Source organism: Helianthus annuus, chromosome 13, assembly GCF_002127325.2.
Source record: "Helianthus annuus cultivar XRQ/B chromosome 13, HanXRQr2.0-SUNRISE, whole genome shotgun sequence".
NCBI lineage: Eukaryota > Viridiplantae > Streptophyta > Magnoliopsida > Asterales > Asteraceae > Helianthus > Helianthus annuus.
In genome coordinates, this window is record NC_035445.2 from 153,719,082 (window position 1) to 153,730,919 (window position 11,838).

Here is an 11,838-nt window from a genome sequence, read left to right on the forward strand (position 1 = left end):
ACGAAATTTCTTTTAAGTTGGGGATAATGTGACAACTCGAATTTCCAAGATTCTGTTTCGCATTTATTGCACGTTCTTGTATTGTTTAGTTGATTGATTTCACAATTAGTTGCTATGGAATTGTATACGTTTTAATACAATGAACGGTATTATGTGATTATACATGGTTATGTGTTAATTGTGAAAGACTTGCCAAATGCATAAACTTAGTGGTGAAACTGTGAAATTGTGGTGAGATGGTGTGCTTGTGTAAAATGTAATAATTAAGGGTGTGTAGAGTGATTAGTGAAACTTATATGATACTTAACCCTAATCTCCTTCCCTAATCATTCACTAATCATCACAAGAATCAAAACACGTACCCTCACATTCTCTAATCCTCTCTACAACCATCTTCTCATCATTCTTGGATTCACAAGTCTCTTGCAACAAGTTTAACCTTCCAATCTAATTAGAATCAATCAAGGGTTTGGTAGATTCATTTCAAACGAATAGTGAAACGGGACATACCGAGCAAACCAAGGTGAGTTCACACCCTTACTAAGGCATGGGATTCCCAAGGACTTGGGAATGGGATTAAAGGAATGAGATTGACTAGATTCGTACATACACTGTTACTAGACTACCATACCATCGTCCTCGGTTGTGCAGGACACATACGTAAAACCTACATATACTTATGCTACTCGCTATCCTCGGTTGTGAAGGATACTCACGTAAAACCTACGTGAACTTATACTCACTACTGCCTCGGTTGTGTCAGGCACTTACGTAAAACCTACGTAAACCCCCGCGTACCCCTATCCTCGGTTGTGAAGGATTACTTACGTAAAACCTACGTAAACTTGTACGTGTTACTGTTCTCGGGATATGTAGAACACTTATGGTTACGAATAGTCTAGTGGTTATACAACATTGGAAGCCCCCACCAATAAAACGTATTATCGGCCCAGTAGAGCCACCTGTTACAAACGAACTTATGATTACGCATTTACTTTCTGTGAACTCGCTCAACTAGTTGTTGATCCTTTGTTACATGCCTTGCAGGTCGTTAGATACATGGAGCTTGCACAGGGAGGAGCTGGTCGTTGTGGGCTTGGATTTGTGACTATCTTGTTAAACACTTATGACATTTGATACTTTATTGTGATGGGTTTTATTAATACGCTTCCGCTAAACAATGATAACTTACTTATGATTTGGAACACCTTTCATATGGATTTGGTTCGGTTTAATAGCAATTACTTTTACTATACATATTGTTCTATATGATTGGTGGCTTGATCCTGGTCAGTCACGCTCCCAAGCGGTGATACTCCGCAGGTGGAATTTGGGGGTGTGACAAATGTGTTAGTGTAGTTTTGTGCCAGCTGCTATGCGAATAGAATAGATTATCTTTCTGGCTGAATATGTAATAGTTAGTGAGTGGTCAAACGAATGTATTTAGACCCATTCATTTAAAGTTGTCAAATGAAAATGTTTTCGGTTTGACTTTGTATGTTTGCAAGTGAGACAAGTGTGGTCAAACAACAATGGCTCGTTGTTTGACTATTGTAAACAAGATGCTTGGTGTTGTTTTTAATTTCCAAATGACATGGGACCTATATAAGCTTGTTCTTGTTTTATTTGCAAACCAAGTTTTTTGAGTTTGGGAAGAGACCACCACTTGGTCTTTCCGGATTTCCATGATGTATGCTCTTTCGATATGTTGGATATCTTATCATATGACTGATTGTAATGTAATGCTGCTCAAATTTATACATGAAAGTGTTTATCTATCTCTAACCTTTAGTCTATGAACTAATCTTGCACTAATCCATGATTAGCGGTCCTAAAAACCAAATTTCAGCTGGTATCAAAACCATGGTACTAGAGTTAGTGAATCTAACCATTTGCTAGGTCACATCAATTCTTGATTAGTGATTTTTGTGAGTGTTTGTTTAAGATGTAGAAATGGTGTCAAAACCCTAGATCTGAAAATTGAAGCTCAAAACTTGGATCTAGGATGAAATGAAACATGGAAGAGTGTTGGACAAATATGCAAGAGTGCAATTGGATTCAGTTTTTGTCATCTATTCAACGATTTGGATGAGTTTTGGATAAACATGCAGAAGTGCAATTGTGTTCTTCATTTTTACAGATCCAAACCACATTAGATCTACACTTCTAAATGACAACCCACTTTTCCAAACAACAACCCTTGTTGTTTGACTTTTCCAAACGACAACCGACTTTTCCAAACGACAACCCTTGTCGTCTGATTTTTCCAAACGACAACCCTTGTTGTTTGATTTCTCCAACCGACAACACTTGTTGTTTGACTTTTCCAAACCACAATCCTTGTTGTTTCACTTTTCCAAACCACAATCCTTGTTGTTTCACTTTTCCAAAGGGCAACCCATGTTTTTTGACCAAGGTGTTGTTGTTTGACGATAGTGGTGTTGTTTGACCAAAGCAGTATGGTTTGATCTTGTGTCATTTCAAATTGAGTTTTGTATATCTAAACTGATCTAATTCCTTAATTTCACCATATGAGACCAAGACCCTATCAATTCCAAAAAAAAAGGATTAAGGGAATGATTGTTGGGAAAAATTTTGGTAACATATTTTTTTTGGGGATTTATTCTGGAATGCGGTTATGGGAGCGCATCGGGTTAGTTTGGGATGATGAAAACACATGATATTAAAAAAAATCGGGTAGTCATGGGATTCAGAGAAGAGAATGTAGAGGTGTTCAATTCCAACATCCTTAGTAGTAGAATATTGGTGTTCCAACTTGTTGATGTGACTATCATGGGCCAAAACTTTAAATTTATTTCAGCATGAGAAAATTTGAGATTGCCGTTGATCAAACAATCAAGTTCTAAGTAATGTACATTCAATTATGGGCCAAATTGTCCAAAAGAGTTTCAAGAAGTTAGAGTAATGAAAAGTCTCATTATCGATGAGCTGATAATTTGGTTACAAGGCAGGATTTCAGTTTTTGTGAAATTTAAAAAATTCTACTTTGAGGAGGGAATTTGGATAGTGCAGACAAAGACAATTTTGCTTCATAGAGGGAAATTGATAAGTTTTAGAGAATTCACCAAAGAAATAAGGGGATGATTTTTTTTTGTTTTTTCATATTTTTGGATTTCTTCGGTAAATTCCTAAACACAATCAAAGGTGATAACGTTTGTGATTTTCTTGTGATACCTAAGGGTCTGCATGGAATGTTCTGCACATACTTATATTTGATGATTTTAATTAATCCTGCAACCAGGATGAAGAGTTTTGCCTGAAAACATACAAGTATCTAAAGTCGACACTAGTCTGCATAACACTATTCACTTAAGACTTGAGGAATCTTTATGAGAGCTGATAGTTCAAGGATGAAGAGTGTGGACTCCAACTCTATCATATGTCGGTTAGGTTCTGGATCGATCAGAGCAATGAAACCTTGCGAAGGGAGATTGTTGAAACATAACGCGGACAAGGTTACAGTTGAGGGGGAATTTTTGCAGGACTTAGTATTGGGTTTGATATTTTCATTGAGATTTTACAGGGATCCTGTGTAATTCAACTAGTTGAATTTGAAAATTAAGTAATTGGTCAAGCTGACATCTTAACTATTGATGCTGAAGATCCGTAGTGTATTACGTGGTCAACTTCACAATGACGAGACAATGAGATTTGGATGTATTTCAGCTAAGCGTACTGGTTGAACTTGCAAATGATATACTTGGTCTAGCTGACTTCCTGAGTATTGATGCTGAAAATCAAAGTGCATTACTTGGTCGCCTCCACAAAGATGGTTTATAGAAGAAATTTCACCAAAAAACTTTACCAATGCAGTAATTTAGTTTTCCCGACAAGGCCAAGATGCAGTTTGTTGAAGACGGAACCTTTATCAAATGACCGGTTAGCGTATTGGAAGATCATCTAGGGATCAGGCAATGATGCCTTACAGAGACATTGCATAACACTCAACACACATATGCCAACATTGAGTAGGAAATCTGATACAAGAAGCTTTAGGGGTTTGGTTTTGCTGTGAAGTCTCAAGTCAAGATTTTGCGTACTTGGATTATTGGTCAAGGGGGAATCTGTTAACATAGCAGAGCTGGCATCAACAGATGATTGACTGAAGATCGATTTAAGTTATATATTTAGCATTGGACAACAATGGACAAGCGGGAATTTGTTAGTGCATTTTTGTTTCCGCTACTAATAGAATAGAATAGATTGTGTTTTTGGTTGAATATGTAATAGTTAGTGAGTGGTCAAATGGATGTGTTTAAACCCATTCGTCAAATGGATGTGTTTAAAGGTTTTTCGTTTGACTTTGTATGTTTGCAAGTGAGACAAGTATGGTCAAATAACAAATGGGTTGTTGTTTGACTAGGTAGACAAGATGGTAGGTGTTGTTTGCAACCAAGGTTTGTGAGTTTGGGGAGAGACCACCACTTGGTCTCTCCCGGTTTCCATGATGTATGTTCTTTTGGTATGTTGTATAGCTTATCATATGACTAATTATAATATTATGTTGCCCAAATTTATACATGAAAGTGTTTATCTATCTCTAACCTTATATCTATGAACTAATCTTGCACTAATCCAGATTGAGAAACCCATCAAGAATAAGAAAAGATAACAATTTTCGACAAAAAGAACAAAAAGAGGAAAGCAAGCCGCTCTATCTAAACATAGCCGAGGAATAGGAGCTAACAGGGGCGAATGATCTATTAAAGGCTTGGAATACCCATCAACTTTCCCTATCAACTTTATGTATTGGATATACCGGCCCCTAAATGTAGGGTAAAATAAACTTTATTTCTTTGATGAGTGTAGTGTAAAAAAATTTGGGACACTCGTGATTTTTTCTTCTAGGTCCGCGATACCACATGCTTGTATTAGTCATCTTCCCTATATATTTATAACTATGTCTTAAAAGATTTATACATACCTTTATGTTTGAATAAAATTTTGTGAACCGTTGCGTGTAGAAAAAGAGACAACCCTTCAGGATTTGCATACTGTAGCAAATCAGCAGCTGTATGTCGAGTACCATTTTCATCAAATATAGTACCACTCAATTTAGTACCAATGAGGTGATCATAAGTAAACCCATTGTCAGGTGTGACCCCGGCTTCAACAAGACCAGCTCGAAGTGTCGATTGCCAATCCTTCACAACCTGCTCAAAAACCATAACTTTTTCGGTCCACTCATAGGAATCTTGGATCAAATCTTTATCCATTAATTTGGCCTCCATGTTGAATTTTGCTTCACCACGAGAGTAAAAACCACCATTGATTGATGTCCCACCACCCAACACACGAGCTCGTGCATTTGGAACACCTTCAGCTGTAAACTGTTGAGCGGGTGAATCCGGTGATGTGTCAAAGAAGAAGAGACCAAAATTGTTTACGTCGGTGATGTTGGGATCGTTGTAAGGTGAGCCACCACGTTCAAGTAATAAAACCGAGTAGTTGGAGGATAGGGTGGTGGCTATCGGGATACCAGTGGTACCTCCTCCGATAACAATGTAGTCGAACAACGAAACCCTCGGGGCTTCGTTTGCTTCATGCATGAAGGTATAGTTTGGAGCTATTCAAAAGAAACATGAAAATAGTAGAACATAATATGCCGCTCTATCGGTCATGTACTCAATGGGTTTAAGAACCGGATAACATCATATATAATCTCAAAATAATTAATACGTACATATGCTGTAACTAATTTTAAACAAATTATGCAAATGATTAATCTTTTTGTGAAGATTTACCGTGTTAACAAAATATAAAGTTTGAAATGATAAAAAAAATCAATAATAAATGAGAATTCGAAATAAGAAAGATAATTTTATTTGAAGTTTAGGCCAACAACCCGGTTCAGTTTGTATGTGCAACTAGTGACCAACTGTCAAAGTTGAAATAAATACAACTAGACCAATTCTGTTGCTGGTACCCAGTCTAGTCCAATATTAAGAACATCGGTATTTATCATAAAGACAATTTATCAGAATGACAAAATGTGCATACCTAATTCCGCGACATCAAAATCAAGTAAGAATAGAATGTTGACGAGCGCAGTTATCTTTCTCCATGAACCATAAGCCATGATGTTACCTTGACATACGATTATCAAGACATTTATCTGAAACTTAAGATTGTTTCAGTTTCTTGATGTTTTGTGTTTGTGTATGATTTGAGATAGAGATGATATTCAAGCTATATTTATGAACTTTGGGTGGAAGATATAACTAAGAGTAGGTATGCCATAAACATCAAGGAAATATTATATATCGGAAAAAAATTGACATTACAAGGTTTACAATGTATTCAACAAATTATAAATATCTGATAAATTAATGCCTTATCTTATCCTAATTTGTTTACTTCTTGAAGTTACCCATACATACAATGATAACATTTTATAATAGTAGTTTTTTTAATGCGTCTTTAGTTAGTCTTTGTTAATTATATAAGCCACCTCCAACATTTAGACTAAATAAATACAAGTTGAATATTGTTACTTAATAATATTTACGAAACGAATTTTGCAAGACATTTTCAATATAACGTTTGTTAATTAGGAGTACGTCATTACTTAAACCTCAACTAATTTAAATTTACTATATATTTGTTGTTTGGGAAAACTTTTTTTATCGTCACAAACGTACACATTTTTAATTTATCAATATATTATTAATTAATATTAATAAACGAGTGAATTATACTTGAGTCATAACTAAATGCACTAATATGAATTTATTTATACCAATTTTACTTAGGTTTTATTTAAAAAGAAAACAATATATTGTAATACCATAAACGTAGTTTTCTGGCCGGCCTTACATTAAACAACTCATCATTATGTCAAACCTTGCTAATCAAGTTGAAATTATTTTATTACCTAATTTGTGTATATGTTATTAGTGTGCCCGCGCAATACGACTAGGACGAAACTTTGTATTGTGATACTCGTTTCTAGTAGTTTTCTTAATTTTGTTTAATATTTTTACAAAGGTTTATTATGTTTTTTTTTTTTTCTGAGATGTTTTAGATGAGTAGCATCATTCTGGTGGATATACATCATAAGCATTCTACATGGTGTTTATTCACTCATGATTCTATCACGAATCTACCATTCATATACCGTATCTTATATTTCATTTGCTAGTTGCACAATTTCTGCAGTTTGACCTTCTGCAGTTTGACTTTTCAAGGTCAAACTGAAATTTTCTTATCTATTAATTATTGAAATACGCGTTTGTACTTTTCTTTAGTTCGGGCATACTTACAAAACATTGTTTTATCTTTTCTTGCAAAAAATTTCCTTCATGTAAATACTTAAGTCTTTCATTTGGGTCTTAGCCGGTTATTCATTCCGACTCTCATGAGTCGATTACTAGCATGCTAACTTGTAACTTTCTTATATACATATCTCTTTCAGTAAAATTCCTCTTGCCGAATAGTTGTACTTACTTCATGTACCAGACCTCTCATGCTATTTTATTACATTCGCATTTTAATTATCAATTCAATTTCTGTTGACTATTCAGAAAGTCAAACTATAATTACATTCTCATATAAACATCAAATATTATCTACAACCTATGTTCCCATAGGTTACTAAATGCGTTATATATATACATTCTTTTAGGGGAGCAACATACCTAACCTGGCAACGCCACCAACACTACCTACTTACAAGGCTATACTTATTTTAGTTGGGAGAGAACTTAACTCAGCCTTCGTTTTCGTCCATTTTTACACGCTCAAAGACCATTTCTATCATTCATTCATAACTTGTTCTTAAAGTTCTATCCCATCCTTCGTTTTCGTCTATTTTTACACACTTAAAGTTTTAATCATAGATTACATATGGCAATAAAACAGTGTTTCTGTTAATAGTGAGAAATTTGATGCTTGAACATGGGGTTAAAGTTTGGTATTTATAACTGAATTGGAGGGTTTGGAGAAGGAGATGTGCTAATGGGCCTTGTGGCAGACGTCGCCAACAAGGAGTATCATTTTGGTCCCCTCTAGCACGACATGTAGTGTTTGCAGAGGTGGAGAAACGTTGGCGCATAGTGGTTGGTGTCATGTCGCCTGCCAAGTGTACTTGTTTTCGAGTCTTTCATTAGCTATGAGTGGAGATCATGGAGTAGTGAATGGCGCACGCTAATTCACTACACGTCACTATCCATTCGTACTATTTGGCGTACCCAAAGTCGTCATAAAAAAAGAACTATGTTTCAACATAATATTTCTAATCCATGGTGTTTTGGTGATGTTCATCCATTGATGTTTTAGTTATAGCATGTACATGGTGTTTTATTTTGCAAGTTAGAAAATGTCCAAAACAGCATGGACTAGAAACACTAGTAGAAGACCCGCGCGATGCGGCGTCGGTAACAATTAGCGACGCAGGATCGTTCATGTTAGTTTATTATCCCCTCGTGGTACATTGTATTCTATTAGTTTTCTTATTCGTATAACATTTTACAAAATTTTATAACATTTATTGTTTTAGTTTTCTTTAAGTTTTCAAGTTAGTACCATCAAGTATAGTTTATCCTGTCATAAGCATTACATGTCTCAAAGAGGAAATATGGGAACATCCAAACAATTTACATGGTAACAAGTCATGCATAGTCATATGGAAATAAAATAAAGGCCATATTTGCAACTTCGTATATCATGGATAATAACAAGTTAATCTTATATTTAGTTAAAAATGGTTATAAAACTATATGTACATGCACAAACCACAATATCATAGAAGTGTTTTTCTTGCAAGTTTTGGTTTCAATGTGAATCAGATCCTAATGCCTCCATCATTTACTTACTTGGGTTTAAGTTGGTAAGGACCAGGAATGTATCATCGTGGCAAGTTCTAGGGTCGTAAGAACCAAGCGGCTATTCACACAAGAAATGAAAAATGAGCATTTAGTTTAAAGATGTATGCTTGCATTGCTCAATAAAGGCTCAAAACTCACTTATTGTGGGAATGCGTTTTTAATGTGATTAAGTATATGTAATCGAATTTTAATTAGATTTATCATGCCTTTTCATAATTTTCTTATGTTGGTTCCTTTTATCACAACGCTATTGGTTGTAAATTTGTAAAATATAACCTTTTTAGAACTTGTTATTCCCAAATTAAACTAAGACAAGTAAAAAATGAGAGTTTTTGCAAAAATTTGGGGTGATTAGCGGTTCCAATAGAGTTTTGTGTGAGGCTTGTTATTAGGACTTGCAAAATTCAAGGTTTTAGCATCCCGCCGACACTTAAATTACACATTGTCCTCAATGTGTCCCAAAAATAGGTTTTTAGGTTGATTGAATACGTAAAAAGGTGTTAAAAAATAAAATTTTGTGTTACTGGGCATCTGGCCATGGCCCCGTGTTGGTCCGGGCACGGCCCCGTGGTCAGATCGCCAGTATCAAAATTAAACAGAAGGCTGGGCACGGGGCATGTTCAGTGAGCACGGCCCCGTGTCCAGTTACCTGAACTGGGCAATTTCTGAAGAGCCTTGGGCACGGGGGCATGTTGGGTTGAGCATGGCCCCGTGCTGAACTTGCTGTTATGCTGGAAAATTGTCGGGAGGCTCCGTTTTTGTGCATGCGGTGCGGCTTTAAGGTTCCCTTGGTAACCTCCACCTTTTTGAGTGTATTTTATTCCTGAAAAGTAAAGCTAAACTAGAAAACATAAAAGTTATACTATACTAAAAACAATGGATAGTTCCGCGGAATGCCTCCGTGGTGCGCCACGTTTATAAGGTCCTTGGCTAGACCCTAAGTCAAGCATATGTTACCCGAGCGGGATGTCTCGCATCCCGTGTAGCACCGTCGGAGAGCGTCATCCAAGCTTGAGTCTATGACATCCATGTAGTTGACCGGGTCGTCTTCTACTCTTTTCCCAACCCCAAATTTCATCTCTTCGTCCCCGACTCTCAATGTTAGTTTCCCGTCACTCATATCTACTGTTGCATTAGCGTTAGCAAGGAATGGTCTTCCTAAAATGAGCGGTACTTCGGTGTCTTCCTCCATGTCGAGTATGACAAAGTCGGATGCGGAGACGAAGTCTCCGACTTTTACCAAAAGATTTTCGGCGACACCTTGTCAGTATTTGACAGACATATCGGCTAGTTGTATGTTCATCTTTATGGGGCTTGTTATACCTAGCCCGAGTCGGTGAAACATTGATGCGGGCATGAGGTTGATACTAGCCCCAAGGTCGGCTATTGCATTGCGTACAGGAGATCCCCCAATGGAACAAGGGATGGTAAAACTTCCGGGGTCGATTTTCTTTTGTGGGAGTTTGTTGTGTAGTACGACACAACATTCTTCACTTAAATTGACTAATTCTAATGTTTCAATCTTCCTTTTGTGAGTGAGGAAGTCTCTCATAAATTTTGAATATTTTGGCATTTGAGTGAGGACTTCCACAAATGGAAGATGGATATGCAATTGTTTTAGTAAGTTTATGAATTTTGTGAATTGCTTGTCGGTCCTTTGGTGAAGTAACCTACCGGGGTAGGGCACCGCGGGTTCTTAGTTGGTTCGGGATTTGGCGGAGGCGTTGCTTCCTTATGGGTTGGAAGTGAGGTCGTGTTTTGACTAGGTGGACTTTTTTCGGATGGGGGTAGTGGGGCCTCCTCGGGACCTACGGTCCAGTTTCTTAGTGTTATGAGGTGTACTTGCGCCTTTGGGTTTGTTTCGGTATTGCTAGGTAGTGCGCCTTGTGGTCTCTCAGAGAAATTTTGAGCTAGTTGATTTAATTGATTTTCCATGTTTTGTATGCTAACTTGTTGATTTCTAAAGTTTAATTCCATTTGTAGCAATCGATCCGAGTTCTTTTTTTCAGTTTCGGAGCTGAGGCGTGAAACAGTATCTTCAAGCCTCTCTCGTCCCCCTTGTTGTTGAGAGAAATTTTGTGATTCATTTCTGGGTTGTTGTTGAAAGTTTGTTCGTTGGCTTTGATTTTGTTGGTTACTACTATTGCCGGGTTCCCTCCAACCAAGGTTAGGGTGGTTACGCCATCCTTGGTTATAAGTGTCCGTTGGAGGACCTGACGACCTAGGTCTATTATAAATGTAGTTTACCGTTTCTGTTTGATTATCCATTTCTTTCATTCAACTCCAATTTTCATGTGGCCCACCACACCCTTCACAAGCCATAACCGAGGCCATTTTTTCGATTACTAATTTTTTGATTTTTGAAGATAAGGCCTCGATTTGGGCTTGTAAAGAGGTGCTTTCGTCCACCTTGTGGGCACCCGGGGCAATACATTTTGTGCCTCGGGGTGTGTGCCATTGAAAATTGTTTTGAGCAATTTCCTCAATTTGATTATAAATTTCATTGGGGCGACGATTACCTAGAAGTCCCCCGGAGCTAGAGTTGAGTGTTTGTCTTGTGTGTGGCAACAACCCATTATAGAAAGTGGATACTTATTGCCACACTGCGAGACCATGATGAGGACATTTCCTCAATAGCTTCTTGAATCTTTCCCAAGTTTCATATAAGGATTCCCCGTCCTCTTGTGAGTATGTATTAATTTCAGTCATTAATTTAGCGGTTTTAGAGGGCGGGAAATACTTATATAGAAACTTTTGGGCAAGTTCATCCCAAGTGTTTACCGAACCACTTGGGAGGGTGTTAAGCCAAGCCTTGGCTCGGTCTTTTAGTGAGAATGGGAAAATTCGGAGGCGGATGGCATCGTTTGATGCTCCGTTGATCCGAAAAGTATCACATAATTCCAAGAAGTTGGTAATATGTAGATGTGGATCTTCATCAGCTAGGCCATGGAAGGTTGCGGAATTTTGGAGCATTTGAATCAAATGCGGCCGA

General features: G+C 37.2%; 1 protein-coding gene and 1 non-coding gene across 2 annotated transcripts; one reads left to right on the forward strand and one right to left on the reverse strand.

The window, feature by feature from the left end:
• Positions 1-4,890: 4,890 nt before the first annotated feature.
• On the reverse strand, positions 4,891-6,173 carry LOC110901967 (protein HOTHEAD). The gene is made up of 2 exons (XM_022148716.2): positions 6,022-6,173; positions 4,891-5,587 (listed from the first exon to the last, which is right to left on the reverse strand). Exons 1-2 carry the CDS (start codon positions 6,098-6,100, stop codon positions 4,920-4,922), a joined length of 747 nt encoding a protein of 248 aa, XP_022004408.2. The 5' UTR covers positions 6,101-6,173; the 3' UTR covers positions 4,891-4,919.
• A 5,281-nt stretch (positions 6,174-11,454) lies between these two features.
• LOC118486040 lies at positions 11,455-11,561 on the forward strand. The gene has a single exon (XR_004877896.1). It is a non-coding gene; the product is annotated as a small nucleolar RNA R71 (small nucleolar RNA).
• Positions 11,562-11,838: the final 277 nt, after the last annotated feature.